Source organism: Leptodactylus fuscus, chromosome 1 (genome assembly GCF_031893055.1).
Source record: "Leptodactylus fuscus isolate aLepFus1 chromosome 1, aLepFus1.hap2, whole genome shotgun sequence".
Lineage (NCBI taxonomy): Eukaryota > Metazoa > Chordata > Amphibia > Anura > Leptodactylidae > Leptodactylus > Leptodactylus fuscus.
The window spans coordinates 266,042,840-266,067,994 of record NC_134265.1 but is presented as its reverse complement, the minus strand read 5'-3'; the positions used below and the strand labels follow the sequence as shown (position 1 = coordinate 266,067,994).

The 25,155-nt window shown below is 40.7% G+C and overlaps 1 protein-coding gene across 1 annotated transcript in view; it reads left to right on the top strand.

Annotated features, from left to right (window-relative positions):
- The window catches only part of QRFPR (pyroglutamylated RFamide peptide receptor), a 66,519-nt gene that overhangs the window by 31,859 nt on the left and 9,505 nt on the right, over window positions 1-25,155 (top strand). The window contains exons 2-4 of the mRNA XM_075287186.1: window positions 12,857-13,015; window positions 17,791-17,852; window positions 22,222-22,457. Of these exons, the coding sequence (XP_075143287.1) occupies window positions 12,857-13,015; window positions 17,791-17,852; window positions 22,222-22,457 (457 nt within the window). The remainder of the gene's footprint in view (window positions 1-12,856; window positions 13,016-17,790; window positions 17,853-22,221; window positions 22,458-25,155) is intronic.

Here is a 25,155-nt window from a genome sequence, read left to right as displayed (position 1 = left end):
TACTGTTTATCTGAGATTGGATTTACCTAGTTCTAAGGGCCAGATGTTTGTTTATTATACCCTGATATGTAAAACTATACAAATCAAAGAAATTCATGCAAAAAGTACTTACTTTTATCATGACTGCATATGCTTTGTTAATCTTCCCTGGAAGCTATATTATTTTATTATATTAATGTCATTCTCCATCAGTAATTAAATGCAATTTAGAACCTGAACCGATAGCTATTTTAAGAGATAAACAGAGAAAGATGCTGGTGACAGTATGTCTTGAGTAGAATCTGTAAGACTTTGAAGAGACAAAAACACAAATAAAAAGCTATTTATAAAAGCTTATATTTATTGTCAAAGATATGCTGTATTTGTGCAAAAGCAAATATGCGATGTAACAGTTCAGGGCCATTTTAACACATTGGTAGACCCAGTGCAAAAGTGGGCTCCACTCACCATTACTTATACATACCTGACCCACACTAATCATAATCCCCCACATGTGGCCCCCTCATAATATAATGCCCCTTAGTGACCCGCATGCAGTATAATGCCTCCTTAGCGTTCCCCTACAATATAGTAGGCAAAGCAATGCTAATAGATGCATAAATAAATCCTCGGAAGGGGCAATACCTTATTCTCTGTTACTGTATATCCAATATCATGATTAGATTATTATTGTATAGTGCAAAAGCAGCAACTAGTGACATCATGGCACTAGGCTGACAATTATAATGTAGCTTAACAAACTTCATTTCTCGTTGTAACTGATTTGTTACACTATAGAACATTATCACTGTTGCCAATGACATGCGTGCATTCTCAAGGAGAGGAAGTCATGGGGAGCAAAATGTGAACTGGGGTTTACTAATGGTCATTGTGCCTAAAGACTGTATACATTGCTACTGACGTATGGCTTTTCACTGTATTTTACTTTCCTACCCTTGTGTGACATGGAATTAGTATGTGAATTGCACCTTTTGGCTGCATGCACACGGAGTTACGCCGGGCTTGTAAAAATACTCATTCACAGCCGTACACGCAAGCGCTGCGGACGGCTCCCAAACACTTCCCATTCACTTCAATGGGAGCGTTCGTAACGCCGGCCCTTACGGCTCGTAAGGCCCTTTAGGAAGATTGAAAAAGTATGTACTGAAATCCGTGGAGTGAAAAAGACAAAACCAAAAAACAATCAGGGAAAATAAATAATAAACTAACAACGACATTCCCATAGTATGTAGTGATGAAAAGTCAGACATACACATGTAGCAAAGGTTAACATGACTCATAATGTGTTAATAACACTCTGTCTTAACTCAACTCTTTCAGTGTATTTTCAAATGCGAGATAGGACATCAGTGCACTGAAAGTTATGACGCTGTAGACAGTACAGCAAACTTTGTGACATAGTAATATGCTTATTACACCATCACACTACAAGAAGAAGGACTAAACTTTAGCATTACTTGATCATTTATGCATTCTTATTTTTTTAAGAGTATAGGTCTTATTATATATATATATATATATATATATATATATATATAACATATCTCCTTATTTAGTCCCAAATACTCCTAATTTTGGCTCTTAAATACTGTTTCACTTTATTCCATCTCCATTAGAGGTGAGTGAACACTAAAATGTCCGAGGTTCGAAATCCGATTCGAACAGCCGCACACTGTTCGACTGTTCGAACGGTTTTCGAACCCCATTATAGTCTATGGGGGGAAATGCTCATTTCAGGGGTACGCAAAATTCAATAAAATTATACTTACCAAGTCCATGAGTGACGGTCGGGCTGGATTCTCCTTGAAGTCTTCTCCCGGCGCAGCGTCCCCGCGTCTTCTTCCAGCTGGAATTCACTCTGCCTAGGCATCGGGGCCTAGGCAAAGCCGACTGCACATGCGCGGTCATGCACGGACATGCGCAGTCGGCTCTGCCTGGCCCAACGCCAAAGTAGAGCCGACTGCGCATGCGAGGGCATGTCCGCGCATGCGCAGTCAGCTCTGCCTAGGCCGGATGCCTAGGCAGAGTGATTTCCAGCCGGAAGACGCCGCGGGGATGCTGCACGGAGAAGACTTCTAAAGCTAAGAGAAGAACCAGCGTTGATTGGCAGAATGTACAGCATTCTGCCAATCAACGCTGGTTCTGCATCGAACCTTAAACTTCGAACAGCTAGTAGTGTTCGATCGAGTACGAGTATTTCGAATACCATAGTATTCGATCGAACACCTACTCGATCGAACACTACTCACTCATCTCTAATCTCTATCTCAGAAGTACCTAGGCATATATAGATTGTAAATATATTGAACTAAGGGGAATTCATCAAGTCCCCCTATACCAGAACCTAATGACTTAATGTTATGTGAGAGTGGAGGGGGGCTGGCTTAGCAGTAGGGGTGTTAACACATTCAATCTATTTTACACCAAGATCTGGAATAAATTCCAGGATAGTTCAAATGGTAGCTCCTAGCTAGTGTAGATTTGACTTTCTAGTGCATGGAACAAATTACTACAGTGCTAAGTACATCAAGACTTCTGTATGTAACTCCGGTATTTTGTTAGTTGCTTCAACGGAACACTTCTTCCTTTATAGGCTCAGATCTTAATCTCTATGGGCTGCTGTACATGCTCTATTAGGGCCCCTTCACATGGCTGATACGCTGGCTGCTTTAGAACGTGTAAACGTTCCGTAGCAGCGGCGTCTAAAGCTGATCGCATTGTTTTCTATGGGAGCCGGCAGACGCGCGCTCGCCATAGAAAACAATGGGAACTGCTTTAGACGCCGCTGCTACGGAACGTTTACACGTTCTAAAGCAGCCAGCGTATCAGCCATGTGAAGGGGCCCTTAGACTCTATCTGTACAGAAAATATACTTCACTGGAACATGTCACAATTTTTTTTGTTAAGATTTATGGAAAACCATATCAGACGTATACAGAGGTACAGAAAAGTCCCCGTTCACTTTCAGTAGAACAAGAACCAATAGCCAAAACTTACAGACAAATCATGAGTAACAGAAGAAAGGCGTACCATTGCAAGTACTTGGAAGATATGAGAAGTAAATTCATTTGGAGTACAATAGCTAAGACAAGTGGCAGGGACATAGGTGAAGACCATTATGGAGCTGTGTATGGAGGAGGTCAATTGAAAAGATGAAATATGGATGAAACTTATTGATCCACTGACCTCGTGCTTTACCATTACAGACTCTCAGGTTGGTCAAGAACAATAACACTAGAGTACTATTGTTCTCTTGCTAGTCTATAGCAGTTTTCTTAAAAAAAAAAAAAAAAAAAAAACCCTTCTTCTCACATACTCAAGTATAAGCCAATGCCCCTAATTTTACCACAAAAAGCTGGAAAAACTTATTGACTCGAGTATAAGCCGAGGGGGAGAAATGCAGCAGCTACTGGAAAATTTCAAAATGGTCAGAGTTTTTGGGTGCAGTAGTTGCTGGGTGCTGGCGAAGGGGAGGGGGTGTTTTGGTTGTCTGTCTGCCCCTTCCCTGAGCTTGAGGACTGTTTGTTCTTCCCCCACTTTGAATTCAGCCTGGCTGAATATAGGGGATCTGCAGTGCTCCTATTAACCCCTTCCCGATGGAACAGGAGCACTGCAGATACCCTATATTCAGTAGACCGGGCACTTTCAGACACAGGGATACCTAATGTGTATGGGTTTCACAGTAATTTTCTACTTTTATATGTATTCTAGGGAAAGGAGGGATTTAGAACTTTTATTTATTTAATTTTTTTTATTATATTTTTTTAAAGCTTTTTTTTTCTCACTATTTTTTGGGAGATTCTATCTTTTTTTTTTTTTTTTTTTCTTGCGTGACCCAAGTATAGGCCAAGGGGGGCTTTTTCAACACAAAAACTATGCTGAAAAACTCGGCTTATACTCGAGTATATACGGTATGTCTTATTTGGAAATTAGAAACTGGAAAATGTCTTTATCGTTCTTAATATTGTGCTAAGCACAACTAAGTTCATGTTGTTATAACTAGGGCTTTCTTCATAATGCTAATCTTGAAATCACAGAATGCAACCTGAGAGTAATAGTGGAAGAAAAGTTTCTGATTTGACAAGCTTCAACAAATTTTAATACAACAAGAAAAGGATCCCAGCTGGAGGTAGCGCATCAAAGTACTTTGTAACTCTAATGATACCGATTCTCAACAAATTGTTATGCTCATTTTCAGTTCCCATTTCCTGCTCAGCTCTTAGAACCACAAATGTCAGCTCACAGATGGCCTCAGCTATATATTGTCAGAACTGAATGCGATTGCTCAATGGTCCTGAGGAAAAACAGCCATTTCAAAAAGGAAATCAGCTAAAATAATAATATGTTTTTAACTCAGATGAAACCCATGCAAACAAGAGGATAATGTATAGAATCCATGCTGATATTATTCTTGTTTGGATTTGAACCTAGAGAACTAAGCTGCCATTGAGAGATTGTGTTGGCCTCGGATTGTTAATTTTGGGACCATGGCTATAAAAAATTGCTGCTGGAAGACATAGATGACACAGAAACTAGAAAGTATATACCAGTGATTCCCAAAGTGGTTCAGGTGGACCTCCAGGGGTCTCAGCCACGACGCAAATTTCCATAGTTAGATCTAATCTTCACATTTTTTGACGAGTTTTGGGAATATGGTAGAAATATGGTAGAAATATGGTAGAATATGGTAGAAATGTAGCAGCAGGGGCTCCACCGAAACCAGTAAAATTTTGAAAGTAGTCTACGAGAAAAAAAAGCTTGGGAACCTCTGGTACTGACCCTCCACTGCAATGTTCTACACTATAATGGTCAGTGCTCGACAGACACATGCTCCAGAAACATTATTAGAAGTAATCCCTTCACTAATAGAACTGCGCTGATGAAATTAAGACATGTTTCCTGCTGCCGAGATACTTTAAATTGATTAGATGACCATACTACTAGACTGGAAACAATGGTCAGCGTCTAAGTACCAAAGATGGGAATCTATTGCTTCTTAGGGAAACCAACTGAATTACTGATAAGATTACCCAGTCTTTCAGTTTTCTGCGCAATATCTGGTCTCCCTTATTGTCTACACCTTTTCTGGAGGTCATTCCCCCAAAGCATACACAATTGACTCATGTGAAAAGTGTTAAAGTGGTATTCCCATAACCCTTGTTCATCAACCAGCAGGCTCTGTGCTCTGTTCACTTCCTGGATTTTCAGCACATTGGTGGGCGGGGTTTCACTTGCACGGCTATCTGCTATGTTTGCAGTCAGTAATGAGGGATTGGTTGTAAATGCATTACCACAGTATGAAGCTGATGTAGAGGCTGATGTAGCAGAGCTGGATTTGAGTCAGCTTGCATTACATACAGAGGTAATGGACTCCTTATCTCAGCCCCTATCAGCCAAATTCAATTAAACCAGAATCAGGAATTCTGGAGCTCTCACCTCTCCCTCCCCTATCTGAGGAGCTCCGTTACTTATCAGACATAAACAGCCCAGAGCTGCTCCCAGCACTCAGCCCCTCCCTCCCCCTGAGAGCAGGCAGCCACATCACTTGGGAACTGAGCAGATAAGGTCCATGGCCATAGAAACTGAGTGTAAACAATGAAGTGAATAAATTAAGATAGCAGGCCAAACAAAGCAGTTTTGATAAAGCAATGTATTTAGGAAAAGTCTTAAATCCACATAAAGCAGTAGCAGTATGCACATAGCAGTATAGATAGGATGCTTTTCATGGGACAATCCCTTTAATGTTATCCAGATTAATGACCAGTCTGTTATATGTGATGTCAAATTCAAACTACTCCTGCTAAATAGTCTATACTAGGCATCACATCTGTTTTACTTGATAGTTATTTTCTGCACATGTTGATGGTACCTACCATTCTGCCTCAACTACTGTTAATAGAATTTAGAGATATGTTTTAAAACAGCCACATGGACCATAGACATAATAGTGTGAAGATATTCACTGTTGTCTATGGGAAAGTTTTCTAGATGTGCTCTGTGCCCCTTGCAGAGGGCATTATAGTGAAAGCAAATAGATAATCTGTGTCCCTCACCTATTATGAATGGTGATCTCTATATTATTTATGCATGGGCTTTTATTGCTATCCTGATTTGCCGATAATGACATGCCTGCTTCAAAGAGATCAACAGAACAGGAAGTGACAGCATATTCTTAAAGAGGACCTTTCACCATATCCGGGCACAGGCAGTGTTATATACTGCCGGAAAGCTGACAGTGCGCTGAGTTCAGCGCACTGTCGGCTTTCCCGATCTGTGCCCGGTGTGAAGAGCTTACGGTCCGGTACCGTAGCTCTTCTATGGTCAGAAGGGCGTTTCTGACCATTAGCCAGAGACGTCCTTCTGCCTCGTGGCGCCTATCGCGCTGTGCTGTGGAGCGGGGAGGAACGCCCCCTCCCTCTCCTGATAATGCTCGTCTATGGACGAGCTGTGTGAGCAGAGGGAGGGGGCGTTCCTCCCCGCTCCACAGCACAGCGCGATAGGCGCCACGAGGCAGAAGGACGTCTCTGGCTAATGGTCAGAAACGCCCTTCTGACCATAGAAGAGCTACGGTACCGGACCGTAAGCTCTTCACACCGGGCACAGATCGGGAAAGCCGACAGTGCGCTGAACTCAGCGCAGTGTCAGCTTTCCGGCAGTATATAACACTGCATGTGCCCAGATATGGTGAAAGGTCCTCTTTAAGTTTAGTAGCCAAAGTGAAAATTGCAGGATTTAGATTTTTTTTTTTTTTTAAATATAGATATATAGATCTGAAGACTGAAATTTTACAAAAACAGTCAGCAAAAATCTTTAGTAGGGTTGAGTGATCGAGATCGGAAAAGATCGGATTCCGATTGGCGATCGCGTAAATTTCATGATCGCGATCGGAATTCCGATCCCAATCTTTTTAGGCGGGATCGAGGTCGGAGGTTATTTCCCACAATGCTTTGCTACTGGCCAAGCATTGAGAATTCAGCGCACTGTCGGCTTTCCAGCTGTGTATAAAACCGAATGTGCCCAACTGATGAAAGGTCCTTTTTAAATAGTGCCCCTTATTAATAATACCCCCTGGTATTAATAATGCCCCTAATAGTCCCTATATAAAGTCGCCATATTCTGACACCTGTAACTTTTTTATACTTCCGTGTACGATGCATAGGGCATCTTTTTTTTTTTGCGAGGCTGGGTGTACTTTTCAGTTCTACCATTTTGGGGACTGTTTATTGCTTTGATCACTTTTTATTCAAATTTTTATAAGAGGCAAAACAGTAAAAAACCCATCAGTTTGACACTTTTGATTTTTTTTCTGCTACAGCGATTACTGTACAGGAAAAATATTTTTATAGATTTGTAGAGCGGGCGATTTAGGACACAGGGTGACCTAATGTGTATGTGTTTCACAGTATTTTAGTACTTTTATATGTGTTCTAGGGACAGGGAGGTGATTTGAATTGTTAATACTTTTTATTTTTTCTAATATTTTTAATTTTTATTTAATTTTTGTACTTATTAGACCCCCTAGGGGTCTGATCACTAATACCATGCATCGCAAAAATCCGGCATTTCTATTGCAGGCTAGATAGAGTAGCCTACAATAAAAAGTATAGAATGACAGGCTGGAGAGCCTTCACAAGGCTCCCGACTGCCATAAAAATGCACGCAGGCCCCGAATCTTGGTCCGGGTGCCTGCGATTGCCGGTAAAATGGCACCTCAGTTAAAGCTGGCAGACACCATTATCGTGTTGGAGTGCTGGTGAAGGGTTGGAGTGCTGGGGGGGGGGGTGCTGGGGGAGGGGGGGCTGGGGGAGGGGGGCTTTTGGATGTCTAGCCCTTCCTTGGGCCTGAGGACTGTTTTTTCCCACCCACTTGCAATTTTTGCACTTGGGGGTTAATAAAAGCACTACAGACTGTAATGCTCCAATTAACCCCCAAGTGAAAGAATTACAAGGTGGTGGGAAAAAAAACAGATAGACAGACATACATCAGGCAGACATCAAAAAGCCCCCCTCCCCCAGCACCCCTCCCCCATCCCCAGCACCCCCACAGCACCCCAACCCTTCCCCAGCACTCAAACCCCCCCATCATCATAAATCTAGTATTTATCCCCTATCTGTAGGATAGGGGTTAAATACTTGAAAAATCACAATTTCTTCTGCAGAAGCTTACCTGCTTTTGCTCTTCAGCCTGCGCAGCGATCTTGTGAGACTGCATAGGACACAGGCACACGTCGGGTGCGGGCCTGATTACGTGGCCACGTCACCCAGCGTGTGGGAAGGAGGGGCGGAGAGGAGGGAGGAGGAGGGGGCCGAGCGGAGGGAGGAGGGGGCCGAGCGGAGCAGGCAGAGAGCAGGCAGGGAGATCTGCTCTCTGCGAAGGGTGAGTGGCGGCCGCTGGAGCAGCGCTGCGTCCAGCAGGGCCGCCCCAATCCACTGCTCACTTTCCCTGTCGAGACGGTGACACTAAGCCAGTCCAGGACAGTTTGTCCTGGACTGGCTTAGGTCAAAAAATGCCGCCCCCCCCCCCCCCCCCCCGGGCCCCGGCATAGCGCCGCCTGAAGCGGTCGCTTCAGGTCGCCTCATGAGACGTGCGGCGCTGCCGCTGGGTTTCTACCTGAAAAATGATGAAAAATGCAGAGAGAAATGTCCTGCTTGCGGGACTTTTCTATCCACACTTTTTAAGCGGATTCAGGGACGGAAACCTCGAATGTAGATTGAGCACAGGTGTGAACCTAGCCTTAAACAATAACTATACAAGGTGCTTTCCCAGAGCCTAGAACATGTGCTGGGATATTTGAGGAATATCTAACCCTTTAAATATTTGTTTCAATCATTTTGGCTTAAAATAACTAGCAAAATATACACTTTTATAATATTTAAAGAGGTTTTACAGAACCCTGCAAAAATTAGCTGAGCAGGCCAAACATACTGTTAAATATAAGCTTTACTTACCTGATTTTCCCTTTGGTTACTCTGGGACAACAGCAAGTTTTAGTGACCCAAACTACTCAGAAGAGCACTGGAGTAGTGGTAACGGAATGATTGGGGAAAGAACAGATCGGTAAAGCTTATTTTTTAACATTTTATAACAGATCTGAATTTTTTAACATTATTATCAAGTTGTTTTTAAGATTCCCATAAAATACATTGTTATATAACTCTATCTTCTCTGTGATATATTCCATTTTGCTAAGCTTAACTACCTAACCTAATACGCTGTTACATCGATTCTCACCAGAAAGTGCTAATTGCAGTTGCCATTTTTAGCAGGTTTGCAGAAACTATACTGTATGTGAGAAATGTGTGAAATATAATAACACATAATCTTGTATCATACTAATGTAGTAGGAAAATGAATATAAAGCAACATGTTTCATGGATAAAGCCTCCTTTCTAATTTATCTGAGCATCTATATGTTTTTTTATATGCAGATGTGTCTCCTTGTGTCTAAACCTATCATATCCCAAGATGTATGGCACAAGATATTAAACTAAAATGAAAAAACAAAAAACAAAAATGATTTGTATGTAATGATAAAGGAGGTTCATGACCCATCTATTGCCCATAGGCTCCTATGTAAAAATAACACATTTAATTAACATATATTTTATTTACTTGAGGCTGTGACAGATGTCACTAACATATTTCATCTGTTCACTGTCAACCATATCACTAGAGATGAGCGAGCAGTGAAATATTTGACTATTCGAAATTCGATTCGGTAGCCCTCAATATTCGACTATTCGATTGAATATGGAATCCCATTATTGTCTACGGGAAAAAAATGCTTGTTTAAGGGGAAACCACAATTCGACTAAAGAGAGTCACCAAGTCCACAATGACACCCCAGGAAATGATGCCAACACCTCTGGAATGCAACTGGGACAGCAGGAGAAGCATATCTGGGGGCATCTAACAAGCCCAAGTCCCAATATTACCCCACTATCACAGCCTACCAACTAGACACTCTAAACTCAAAAGAACCTCTATGGAAAGTGGAAAAATACTTGGAAACCTTCTTTCTTCTACATTAGTATGGACAGAAAGACAATTTTTAAGCTAAAGAAACATTACCATGCACCCCTTTAAATCACGTTGCCCATGACAACCACAGATGGCATAGGCAAGGGGGAAATCAAACAGCACCCACCCTTAACTGTCATTGTGTATGTGTGTGTGATGTGGTGAGACCTCCAAAAATTACTTTGTGGCCCTTGAGGTGAGCCTTAATGGGGTGGTATGGTGGTATGGGGGCAAGGTATATAGCGCCCAAATACCTTTGTATGTTAGATGTATATACTGAGCTTAAAACAAGAACTGGAGATGGACAAGTTATATAGCGCCCAAATACCTTTGTATGTTAGATGTATATACTGAGCTTAAAACAAGTATATAACAGGAGATGGGAAAGGTATATTGGGCGCACAAACCTATGTATGTTAGATGTATACAAGCGTACTGTATAGTAAGTATACACCTAGCTTACACCTAGCTTAAATTAATTGCAAAAAGATTGTATATACAGATGGTGTATATACAATCTTCAAGCAGTGATAGATCTAAGTTTAGCTCTTATAAGAGCTGTTAGTGTAAGATTCCTGCCTAAATAATTCTAATGGCTAGCTAACCCTGGCATCTATCCCTGTCTAGTTCACAGACGCATCTGAACCGAATCTGAAAACCACTATTCTTATAGATTGGAGGTCACCTGATTTAGCCAGCTAATGACTGTATACATTTTTTTTCAATGCCTACATTGTCCTAGTTCCTGTCCCACCTTCCCCTGCATAGTTGTTGGTGTAAAAAAAGCGCCAGGGAAGGTGGGAGGGAATCGAATTTTTACTGCGTTTACCGCGTGGTATTCGACCAAGTATTTTGAATACCGTAATATTCGATCGAATACCTACTCGATCGAATACTACTTGCTCATCTTTACATATCACCCTTTAAAAAAAAATGTTTAGTTTTAGTCTACATGCATAGGAACATTGTAAAAAAAAGGCAACATTAAGTTTAACAGCCATTTTCCATCTGTGTGGAATTTGTTTTCATGGAACCCTAATAGACTTAAAGGGGTTGTCCACTTTCAGACCAATATTGAGAGACAAATGTATAATTAAAAGTTTTCCAATTTTTCCAATATACTTTCTGTATGAATTCCTCAAGGCTTTATAGATCTTTGCTTGCCGTCATTCATTCCACTTACCTCTAGTGGATAAAATTCTGACCATGGTCATGTGATAAACACACAGATGCGCAGCTTGTTATAGTCACAGCTCAGTAATCAGACATCTGCCTGGTAGTCAGGTCAACATTCCTTATTTTTTCCTCCTGGGTTATTACAATAGTGTATATATACATAGAAATCTATGAAGAAGTCCCCTTCTTTGAGAAGACCTTACTATAAGCAGATCAACCTCTTATAGACAACATTTTGAGTAAATTGTTTACTGTGAACCCCTTTGAAAAGTCGACAAATTGGATTTACATACAATGTGAAAGCAACATGGACGTATTTCTGTGCTGTGCTGAATCTTTGGACTGCAGCAAGGAAAAGCAAGAGAATTGCAAGGGACATCGGGAGAGGAAAAGTGAAGCATCACTCTGGAACAGAGTCCATGTCATAGTTAATGTAATCTGCCATTGAGATGTTGAGCTTATAAGTCCCAATCCCATGTATTTGCCAGGACAATCTGAGAAACTAGGCCACAAAAGAAGAGATTTTATGTATACAGCATATCAGAAAGGGCATTCTTGGGGCGTTCCCAGGTGGGGTTTAAAGTTTGGAGTTTGGCGTATGAAATGTCAGCAAGTAGTATCAAGATTATTAATGCAGGGGAAAATGAAAGAGGAGCCATGTTGGTTGTCTGGGAATGAGATGGGAGCCGTGTTGGGGTCTAGGAATGACATGCTCATATGAAACAGTAATGAAAGAAGAAGTGATGCTGGAGTCCAGGAGGGTGAACATGTTGTGGGCCAATATTTAATGGGATACTCTACTGGAGAACAGGAATGACAGTAAGTCAGGAAGAGACAGGAAAAGGAAAGTCAGTTTGGGGCGCAATATTTTGAAAGATGGTATGCTGGGGACCAAGAGCGGGGTACCTTCAGCTAGGAAATGTTGTGGCTTGGTGCTGCCCAATGGCCTCTGCTTCCAGCACCAGAGTGGTAGTGCTGGAACATTAAGAATCAGTTTTTGTGTACAAACTTCTGCTTCCTCAACAAAGAAATGGTTGCCCCATCACCTGTGCTGGAGATGGCACTAAACTGGACTTTCTAACATCCCATTCATGTTATGAAATGTGTAATGATTTTCGTCATGGCCTCTGTACAATAAAGATACATGAGGTAGACCATTAGTCTTTTCTTTAAATATGTATATAAATAAAATATTGAAAGCTAATTTCCCCCAAATTTGCCAAATTGTCTGTGCCTCTGAATCTACGTCAATAGTTGGACTTGTTCAACATCACAGATATAGGTAAATAGGCTTTTAAAGAGAAAAAGGTTGCTCAAGGGTTGACATTGAATTATGTTGCATAGGCTACAACATTGTAGACGGCTTGCAAGCTGTCATAGCACTACATTTTAACCAGGCTCTGTGTTTTAAAGTACATGTACATTCTTAATAAAAGATTATTTCACCAAGATCATCTTTTTAATTGCAGACACTGTTGACTTGATTCAAACAACACCTATTCAGATATACGCTAGAACAAAGGATCAAGTAACATCTAGCTATTTTATTATACTTTATACTTTGCTTTAATTATTTCAAAGCATTTGTTCTGAGTATGTTTCCATGTTTCAGCAGAACTATTCAAAATTACATTGTGTTCTTTTTTGATGATTTTTACAGGTGCCTTTGCATGCAAAATGGTCCCATTTGTTCAGTCTACCGCCATTGTCACAGAAATCCTAACAATGACCTGCATTGCTGTAGAAAGACATCAGGGAATCATACATCCTCTAAAAATGAAATGGCAATACACTAACAGAAGAGCATTTACAATGCTAGGTAAGCAATTTAATGTAAATGTATGAATACTTTAAATTATGACAAATGTGATGGTGGTGTAGCGTAGTCATGTCAAAAAATAAAAACACCAGACAAGTTTTAATACTAGAATGGAAGCTTAGATTAAGTATCATCGTATTGAAGTCAATATTAATACAATTGGTATATCAGCCGGCAATATGGACTCTGGGCTTTATTGGTGGATAGTAAGGTTTTTATACATTGTAGGTGGGTTACACATTGCATAGACAAAGAGAAGGTGTGATTAATATAACATGAGTGGGTAAACAGTTGTAACATAAGTTTTAGTACATAATATTTGGATAAGGTAGACACAAGAAGCTGCATCCCATTATAAATAACAGTTTTCTGCAAAGGAGGGGGATGAGCTCTCTGAACAGTGGGGTAAGATGGAGACAGGTACAAGATGGCTGCCCCACGGTTACATCTCTTTGCAAACCAGATTATAAGGTTTATAACCAAATTGATACATAAGCAGAGCAATAGTACTCACTGAAATATCCCCATAAACCATCTATCTAATCCTTAATACATTGTACTATATGTGTATATATATCAAGTTGCCAAATAGTAACAATATAGGGCTAAATAAAATATGTGTTATCTGTTTTTAAGTTGGTGAGAAGCCAGTGAAAGTATCATACCACTGGAGGGCAGTGACATTAATATAAATATCAACTTTTCTCTACTACATATAGTGTTTTCAATGAGTCCTGCATTCTGTAATATTAACCAAATCTATTGTCTCCTTGATCATGGGGATCTTCTGTGATATATCTTTTAGTTCCCTCAGCAAATACTTTATTCCAGGTAATAAGTATACTGCCTTCCTCTTCATTTTGTAAGAAGGGCATAGACTTACCTACACATAATATGTGGCTGACAGTAAATAAACATCCAGAGAATGGACCCCTAAAAATCACAATTCATAAAGTATCACTATTGGTCACTATGCCTTGGTGGCTTTTTTCCTGCTCTGTTTTATGACTATTTCCATACTTGTATACATGGGTTTCCATGTGTACGTTTGATGTGATTTCTATTACCCCTTGTAACAGTGACTTCCCAGGTTCGCTGGACACTCGCAAAAAGTCAAATAAGCATTCCAAGCACCGCCATGCTGACAAGAATATGCATTGCCAGTGCCTCAAAGACTTGCTAGAATGAAATTATAGTTTAGTAACTCTAAAACTCAAAATCTATATTAACAATAGGATTTTTTTTCTACATTGTCTAAACCTTGTGTTTCAGTGTCTTAAGTTATAAACTACTCTGGAAATCTACCAAATGCTGTAATACTCTGATCTTGGTGTCATATCACAGATGAGAACCTCACCTCCTTCTTATGACACTTACAGTACTGTTCTATGTTTTAAAATGCCCAAAATTTATCTGTATGAAATAACTCCACAATTTAGTTTTTGTTATATCCATCCATTATACAAGAGCCATATACCCATCCTTTCACCTTGTGAAAGCAGTGTATAGATTAGTGCTTTCAATAAAGAAATAAGGGAAAGACTAAAGTACAGGACTTCACAAAAAGCAGTCACAGTCTGTTAATAAAGTGTATATTAGTTAAATAAAGCCTGAAAATAAAGTGTAGTTCTGTGTAAATCTCCTGAATATACTCTAGACAAGATCTGAAATATAACACCCAATTTCTGCAGTGTTGATTGGTCCAATATTGGTTATTTCTACTTGCTCCTAGCTATGGAATACTTATTGCCACAGGGGATGAACTGGCTGGTAAACAAGTTGGTTTGTTACAAGTTTTCCAAAGAGTTTGGGTTTAAACCTACCAAAAAAATCATGCCCAGAAAGAAGTTAAAATAACTAATATTTATTAGATACTAGAGGGAGGACCCGGCTTCGCACGGGTATATTACATTTTATGTTTGTGTAGTGGCCCCATAAGAATTGTCCAATTTTGCACTGGTGTATTTTGTATGCTGTTTGTGTGTATGTCCATAAGCGTCATGCGATTATGTGTATCTCATTTTGGATGTCAGTGAAAAACCTGTGATCAGTTGTTATGGATACCTGGAGTAAAGCTGTATCTAATCCTTCCCCGTGTAGTACTGTGTTTAGATGCAAGTATCCAATCCTTGTTGGTGTGGTACTGTGTGCAGATGCACATATCTAGTCCTCCCCGTGTGGTATTGTGTGAAGAGGCGCGTATCTAATCCTCCAGTAAGTGAAACTGTGTGCAGACGCGCATATCTAATGACTCTGGTGTGCGGTACCGTGTGCAGATGCGCGTATCTAATACTCTGGCATGTGGTACTGTGTGCAGATGCACGTATCTAAACCTCCCCTGTGGTATTGTGTGAAAAGGCGCGTATCTAATCCTACGGCATGTGGAACTGTGTGTAGACGTGGGTATCTAATCCTACGGCATGTGGTACTGTGTGCAGACGTGCGTATCTAATCCTACGGAATTTGGTACTGTGTGCAGACACGCTTATCTTATCCTCTGGCGTGTGGTACTGTGTGCAGACACACGTATTTAATCCTCCCCCGTGTGGTACTGTGTGAAGAGGCGCATATCTAATCCTACGGCGTGTGGAATTGTGTGAAGAGGCGCGTATCTAATCCTACGGCGTGTGGAACTGTGTGTAGACGTGTATCTAATCCTACGGCATGTGGTACTGTGTGTAGACGCGCGTATCTAATCCTACGGCATGTGGTACTGTGTGTAGACGCGTGTATCTAATCCTAAGGCATGTGGTACTGTGTGTAGACGCACGTATCTAATCCTACGGCATGTGGTACTGTGTGCAGACGCGTGTATCTAATCCTATGGCGTGTACAACTGTGTGAAGACACGTGTATCTAATCCTCCCCTGTGTGGTATTGTGTGAAGAGGCGCGTATCTAATCCTACGGCATGTGGAACTGTGTGTAGAGGCGTGTATCCAATTACCCGGCATGTGGTACTGTGTGCGCATATCTAATCCTATGGCATGTGAACTGTGTGTAGACGCGCGTATCTAATCCTCCCCCGTGTGGTACTGTGTGTAAACACGCGTATCTAATCCTCCCCTGTGTGATACTGTGTGCTGAGACGCGTATCTAATTCTCTGGCTTGTGGTACTGTGTGCAGAGACACGTATCTAATCCTCCCCCGTGTGGTACTGTGTGCAGACATGCATATCTAATCCTTTGGCGTGTGGAGCTATGTGTAGACGCGCGTATCTAATCCTACTGCATGTGGTACTGTGTGCAGATGTGTGTATCTAATCCTATGGCATGTACAACTGTGTGCAGATGCGTGTATCTAATCCTCTGGAATGTGGAACTGTGTGCAGACGCGCATATCTAATCCTCTGGAATGTGGAACTGTGTGCAGACGCGTGTATCTAATCCTATGGCGTGTACAAATGTGTGCAGACGCACGTATCTAATCCTCTGGAGTGTGGAACTGTGTGTAGACGCCTGTATCTAATCCTTTGGCATGTGAAACCGTGTGCAAATGCACATATCAAATCCTTCAGTGTGTGGAACTGTGTGCAGAAATGCGTATTTAATCCTCTGGTGTGTGGGACTGTGTGCAGACCCGTGTATCTAATCCTCTGGCATGTGATACTGTGTGCTGATCTGTGTATCTAATCCTCTGATGCGTGTATCTCAGTTTGGATATCAGTGTTGTATTGTGCATGTGGAGTGACCGTGTGTATTGCAGTTGGAATATGAGTGAAAGACTTGCAGGTTTGTATTGGCTAAGGGGGGGGGGGGGGGCACTGTATTTGGAATGCTGTATCTCAGCAACGGTACGTCCGAGCGAGTTGGAGTCTTGTCTTAAACCTTCCCGGATACCTGAAGTATCTCTGTACCAAATTTGGTGAAGATCGGTCCAGTCATTTGGTTCGCATTAGAGTACAGACAGACAGACGGACAGACAGACAGACAGACAAGAATTCATTTTTATAAGATAGGGAGATACCAATCTGTCAAGATATACAATATAGACAAATGGAGGAAAATAGAAGGGGATACCTCAGTATTACACATCCAGGTTGGGAATATAGAGGAGGAACAGCATCAACAGTAAGGAAGCAAGACAAAAGTCATCAGCTATATCTATAACATATTTGTGCAAACATAGCAAAATAGGGTGCTATACTAGATAGTCTATAATAGACAGTCTATAGCTGTGATGGTGAATCTATGGCACGCGTGCCAGAGAGAGCATGCAGAACCATCTCTGCTGGCCCGCACGCCGTTGCCCGGATCGCTCACTAACAGGGAATTCGGTACAGATTCTTTGTTAGTGAGGGATCCCTTCTTTCAGCTGTAGGTGCAATAACATTTATTTCTGGTTAAGTTTTCTCAGTATTATTTCATGTATAATGTATTGATTTAGTTGTTAACATAGGAAGAGACATCTTCATAAAGTTCAGGTGTGGGTTCCATTAGGGTCACCTGAAAGGTGTTTTCCTCTTGTAAATTGGTGCCTCCATTGCATACATATCACCGCTTTTGTCAACATACAAAGGAGTTCTTTGGAGCAACAGGGGTGGTGCCTCTTAACCCTTTGGATCAACAGCAAAGCCATCATTGTGCCAAAAAGCTCATTTGCATATTCTCAAAAAAAAAGTGGAACTCTCACAAACAATGGCACTTATTCATAAGGGAAAAACACTATTTTACCAGTTACATTTATCCATATTACAGTTTTCATTAAAATGTGTAGATCAGAGAATATTTGCTTGCATATATGTAAATGACTTATTTCATTAATATTTATTTCAGGTATTGTGTGGGTAACTGCAGCACTTGTTGGTATTCCACTATGGCACGTGCAGCATCTTGAGGTAATATTTGTTATAACATTTCAAAATTATCAAATTAAAGCATAACAATAGATCCGTCCATCAGATTTCCCTACCTGAAGACTATGTGGAGAGATGGACTCCTGCCATTATAGTGAACTTTGATGCTATTGATCCCATTATAGTCTATGGTATTGGAGCGTTTCCTTAGGTAACTGCTTTTTATGCATATAGGTTTCCATTTGGGGTCTCTAAGCGCACTCCCTGAACGGAAACCCGTAGATGTGAACTGGGCCTCAGTAGTCTAAAGATCAGCCAAATTTATTATAGTCGCTCACACTGGATGACAAATATTTTGTATCTTTAGACAATAATGTGTCATTATAGCACACTTTGTGCCAACTTTTTAGTGCATATTATCACCTATCAAACTTTCCTTGCTTTCTTGCTAAGTCATGTCCTTTATCATTAAGCTTCAGAATCTTGTTTAGCGAGGTGCAAAACATGTCTAAAACACATAATTATTGCTGTTTAATAAGCAAGAACACCATTTTTTCAAAAAATAAACCTGAATTCTGGTACACTTAGCTTGAGAAATCTCCTCCATTGCTTCTGGATCCATGGTAGAACTGGTATACAGATGTAACCCGAACTTCTGCAGTTGGTTAAATAGCTACAGAATTATATTTTTTTGTTGTTGTTGTTTTATATACCGTATTTTTCGGACTATAAGACGCACCTAGGCTTTAGAGGAGGAAAATAGGGAAAAAAAATTTTGAAGCAAAAACTGGTAAAATATTTAATATATGGGAGTTGTAGTTTTGCAACAGCTGCAAGGCCACATTGACAGGTGACCCTGCAGCTGTACGGGGACCCATAGAGTGTTTTTTTTTGCGGGGCCAGAAGTACTTTTTAGTTATACCATTTTGGGGATATCTATTGCTTAGATCACCTTGTATTGAAAAAAAAAAACAGGAGGTGATTTAGAACTTTTATTTATTTTATATTTTTAAAGTTTTTTGTTTTTTTTTACTATTTTATTCCCCCCCCGGGGGCTTGAACCTGCGGTCACTTGATCGCAAGTCCCATAGACGGCAATACAACTGTATTGCCATCTATGGGACATTCTGTATATTAGTATTACGGCGGCTGGTCATAGACCCAGCCGCAATACTAATATATAGCAGTGACAGGCCTGGGAGCCTCATTAGGCTCCCGGCTGTCACCCGAACAGGTCGGCTCCTGCGATATTGCCGCGCAGGAGCCGGCCTGCAACTTTACAGGTACGGGGCCGGTGGGGACCGGCCCCGGGGGAGAAGGGGCCACGGATACTGACCCGGCATCCGCTGTACTAGAGAGGCGGATGCCGGGGAGGGATAGACGCCGGGGCATGAGACATCGCTACGATCCTCTGCCCTGCATGAAGCCAGCGGCGGGGGCACGGAGGAGCCCCTGCCGCTGCTGCTGGCTTCATGCAGTGCAGAGGAGCGCAGCGATGTCTCAGGCCCCGGCACCTGTAATGGCGTCTATCACTTGCCGGCTTCCGCCTCTCTATTACAGCAGATGCCAGGCGCCACCTTCAGACTATAAGACGCACCCTTCTTTTCCCCCAAAATTTTGGGGAAAAAAAGTGCGTCTTATAGTCCGAAAAATACGGTACTAAGATATCACATTGCAGTAGTTTAACCAATAGCAGAAATTCAGATTGACTCTACCACATCTGTATATTTGTATCCTTATGTTGTTCCATAATATTTGACTTTGGGGACAAGCTTAACATGTAACACCTACAGTAACCAGTAACTCATTTTTTCCATTGCTTTCACCAGCTTTTGTTGTGAGGTATCAGGGTACAGCAAGTTATCAGATTCAAGGTAATTCCCAATAACAACTGCTAGGGAAAGGGAAAACAGAGATAGTGAGCCCTAAACCTAGGCCCACCCTGTGTCCTTACCTATTTATTGCAACTATCCTAATAAGAGGGATAACTGGACAATGAACCCTACTCTAGATAAGTGATACATAGAACTGGACAAGAAAACACAACACAGAAGAGGAGACAGCAAGCCAAGGGTTGAACCAGAGACAAAATAGTACTAAACTGCAATCCGAAAAAGAGTAGTAGTCAAAAGCCAAAGAGTAGAACCTGCCCCAGGCTTGATTGACAGATAAGCTGTCAATCACAAGCACACAAAGGTTAACCCTAACAGTGCCAACACAAAAGTCTAGGAGCAGGTAATCATAAGTTGACACGCCACCTGCGCTGTACAATGGGGGCAGAGGACGGTGCAGGAGTTAAAATGGGTGAGAACATAACTTCTGTAATATTTCAAGTGTAGAAACATGTTATAGAACATTTCCTTCGAATCTTTGTAATCTTTGTAATTGAACAACTGCTTACAGCTTCATCCATTGATATAGTATTCCTAAACATGACTATTATTTATTTTCCACCTACATTTAGAAAAACACCATTTATTCATATTCAATAGTTGGTAGACCCCAACAGATGGACTTCCTTATGGATGGTATTAATCGACACAATACACCAGCAGTTGGGAGCGGTTTCTCTGGCCAGCACTCGTCGGTCTCTATCTCCCAGTTTCGGGGGTATGCCGACTCGGGGCACATTCCGACAATCACCGTTCATCTTCTACTTCGTAATCACATAGGCCACTGTCGATTTTGGGTAATTCAGTTCGTTTGCTATGTCCCTTAAGGATCGACCATTTCTGTGGTACCCCACAATTACCCATTTATCGAAATTGGACAACTCTGCACTTCATGGCATCTTGCATGTGACTAATGCTAATTCACTAACATCAATGCTGTTTCCTATTTAACGGCAGAAGGTGTGACGTACATCATGACTGCAGATATCTTCATTTGCCTGGGTGTCCAAATACTTATTGGTAGACAGTGTAATATTGGTGGTACCATGTTTGGCAGATCACAAATCTCTATTTATTAGTCCAACCACCTAACTAGATAGACCATATGACATTGTGAAGTAAGAAAGTACAAATAACGGAAAAGTCAAAGATTGTGTTAGCTCCTCTATTGCAGACCGGTAGAAAGCAATCTGCTTTTCTATTAGCATTAGTGTTCATTGCCATAACTTAGATTATTTTTTCACTTCTTTTATTGAGGTAAGCTTCTTTCAAACTGCAATATAGCAATATATTTCTTCTAAAAAGTTGAAATGTTAAAATTTTTTAAGAAATGTGCATCAGCTAAAAATGTATAACAAAGCCACAAGCTATGACAATGTTTTGATCCTGTATCTTTCTTTTGAATTGTCTGATGTAGCTTTTTATATGTATAATTGAAAAATGGAAAAAACTTTCTTATAGCATTGTCATTTGGATTAAAGATGCTGAGCTACAGTATACTATTGAGACTCAGCATAAGGAATGTTGTTCCCATGGAAATTCCTATGTTATCTACACAGGCAATGTACTGTATATACTTGAGTATAAGCCAACCCGAATATAAGCCGAGGCCCACAATTTTACCAGGACTGTTTTTTCTTCCCGTACTTGGAATTCAGTCTGGCTTAATATAGGGTATCTGCAGTGCTCCTATTAACCCCTTCCCGATGGAACAGGAGCACTGCAGATACCCTATATTCAGTAGACCGGGCACTTTCAGACACAGGGATACCTAATGTCTATTTTATTCACAGTAATTTTCTACTTTTATATGTATTCTAGGGAAAGGAGTGATTTAGAACTTTTATTTTTTTTTATTTTCTTTAATTTTTTTTTTTTTTGCACTATTTTATGGGAGATTCTATACATTAATATTGTGGCTGGTCATAGACCCCCCCGCCTCATTAAAAAAAAGAAATATAAATATATATATATATATATATATATATATATATATATATATTTATTTATTTATTTTTTTTTTGCTGACTTGAGTATAAGCCGAGGGGGGCTTTTTCAGCACAAAAACTGGGTTGAAAAATTCGGCTTATACTCGAGTATATACAGTAACTAATTTTCATGGTTACATACTGTATATTTTATTTGAATAGACAAACAATATAATGAAAATTCTTGTGAAGCTGGCACATGTTCTTACCAATGTATTCAATGTTTCAAGCATCTTCTTCATTCAGTAGTCAGCAAGAGTATACTTGGTTGATATAAAATAAAAAGTTAGGCAACAAAAAGTATGTAAACAGAATAAGCATCATGATGGAGGAATACTTTCCAATGCTCTTCAGAGCCGAGTCTTCTAGACATCAATAGTCAGCAGGTCGATTAGATAACAGCAGTAGAACTGGAGATACACTTTAACAATCTCTAAAGGGAGATAGATTTGTTATTCCAATGTTATATTGAACAGTAAAGTTATTTCATTTTTAGGAACGTCTAACATGGTTTACATTGTTATGTTTCAGATTAAATATGACTTTTTATATGACAAACAGTATGTATGCTGCTTGGAGAAATGGATCAGCCACGTCCACCAGAAAATCTACACAACCTTTATTCTATTGATCCTCTTCCTCCTTCCACTAACATTGATGCTTCTGCTCTACAGTAAAATTGGTTATGAACTCTGGATAAAGAAGCGAGTTGGAGATGCCTCAGTTCTGCAAACTATTCACGGCAATGAAATGTCTAAAATAGCTAGGTGAGATGATTTACTTTTATTACAAAAATTAGAATTAATCTGTAAATCACATCTATGAAATGGCTGAAGGACAATGGGAAACCAAGCAATGTATTCGTATTTTAAAATTTATTTCCAACTGTTTGACTGAACATGGTCATACATATTAGAGTAAAGATGTTGTCCAGGAATTTAAGGAAAGGCCATAAATATCTAATAGATGGGGACCCAATAGCTGGCCCCCATACTGATCAACTGTATGCAGTCGCTTCTACTATACATAACAAAAGGAGCACTTCTGTCTCTGTTTAGTGTTGGGTTTGCCAGTACTGCAGATCAGCTCCCATTGATGTGATAAGGGCTACTTAGATCCCTATTAGAGATGAGCGAACACTAAAGTGTCTGAGGTTCAAAATCCGATTCGAACAGCCGCACACTGTTCGACTGTTCGAACGGATTTCGAACCCCATTATAGTCTATGGGGGGAAATGCTCGTTTCAGGGGTAGGCAACATTTAAAAAAATCATACTTACCAAGTCCACGAGTGACAGTCGGGCTGGATTCTGCTTGAAGTCTTCTCCCGGTGCAGGGTCCCTGTGTCCTCTCCCGGGTGGAATTCACGCTGCCTAGGCATCCTGCCTAGGCAGAGCCGACTGCGCATGCGCGTGCGGCTCTGCCCAGGCCCAACGCCTGAGCAGAGCCGACTGCGCATGCGCGTGTATGCGCCTGCATGCCCACACATGCGCAGTCGGCTCTGCCTAGGCCGGATGCCTAGGCAGAGTGAATTCCACCCGGAAGAAGACGCGGGGTCGCTGCATGGAGAAGACTTCGGAAAGGTAAGAGAAGAACCAGCGTTGATTGGCAGAATGTATAGCATTCTGCCAATCAACGCTGGTTCTGCATCGAACATTAAACTTCGAACAGCTAGTAGTGTTCGATCGAGTACGAGTATTTCGAATACCTTAGTATTCGATCGAACACCTACTCGATCGAACACTACTCGCTCATCTCTAGTCCCTATGGTAATTCTTTAAGCAGATGTATAGATAAAGCTTGCTCTAGGCTCTTTCTTTTTTTTATATTCTCAATTTTTATTGTGTTTTTTAAAGACATTTACAACTGTATACATAAATGTTAAATCAGAAAAGGTTTGGTGGTCAAATAAGAGAGAAAAGCTAGTTACAATCATAACAATAATTGATTGTGGATCATGTTACAAAAACAACATAGAATTCTCAGTCACTCTATGCTCTATCTAACTGCACTGACCATTCCTCCTAGTAGAAATGAATCATGCACTACACATTCTCTATCTGTTAGACTGACACACATATAGCCTTAGAGAAGAAAAAAAAAAAAAGACTGAGCATGCCCGTCCTGGATGAAAACAAACTACAGGACGTGGCAACACTGCTCAAATAGTGGTGTAGCAATGGGTATTTCATTGGGCTTTTCCTTGTGATGTATACAGTATGACGAATTACGTACAATGGGTGACAATTACATTTTTAAGTAATGGTATATGAAATATAATTGCTATTGTGGGAATGGATGGAACTGGTAAAATTACTCCAATTTACTAAATGTGTTTCTACGTGATAACGGGGTGCTTGAGAGTCCAGAGTGTATAAATATATAGTGTATGCATTTGTGAAAATACCTGGGTGGAATTAAATTAATACCTTCAAATGTCCGTAAAATCACTTTACGGACAATCATCCAGAATTGTATTGAAAAGTGGTCTTCTAGGGCCAGTGGTTTTCACAAGGAATATGATCAGTTTATATAATATACTAGCAGGAGGACCCGGCTTCACACAGGTATATTTCATTTTTTGTTTGTGTAGTGGTCCCATAAGAATGGCCCAGTTTTGTGCTGGTCTATTTAGTAAGTTGTTTGTGTGTGTCTGTGTCCATAAGCATCATGTAATCATGTGTATCTCAGTTTGGATATCAGTGAAAATCTGCAATCATTTGCTATGGATACTTGAAGTAAAGCTGTGTGAATATGACTTTGTGTATCAGTGTCATCTACAGCACCTTGCCCCTTTAAAACTGACCTACAGTAGTGAAAAAAAAATGCCTGGGTTGCTATGGAAACCTGGAGTAAAGCTCTGATGTGTGATACTGTGTGCTGAGCTGTGTATCTAATCCTCCAATGTCTGATACTGTGTGCTGAGCTGTGCATCTAATCCTCCAATGTGTGATACTGTGTGCTGAGCTGTGTATCTAATCCTCCAATGTCTGATACTGTGTGCTGAGCTGTGTATCTAATCCTCCAATGTCTGATACTGTGTGCTGAGCTGTGTATCTAATCCTCCAACGTGTGATACTGTGTGCTGAGCTGTGTGTCTAATCCTCCAATGTGTGATACTGTGTGCTGAGCTGTGTATCTAATCCTCCAATGTCTGATACTGTGTGCTGAGCTGTGTATCTAATCCTCCAATGTGTGATACTGTGTGCTGAGCTGTGTATCTAATACTCAATGTGTGCTGACTTGTGTATCTAATCCTCTAATGTGTTTATCTCAGTTTGGACATCAAGTGTTGGATATTAGTTATGGAAACTTGGAATAATGCTGTGTGCATGTGGAGTGACCTTGTGATTGGCAGTAGGAATATGAGTGAAAGACTTGCAGGTTTGTATTTCCTAATGGGGGTCATTGTTTTGGAAATACTGTATCTCAGGAACAGTACATCCGAGAGAGAGAGTTGAGGCCT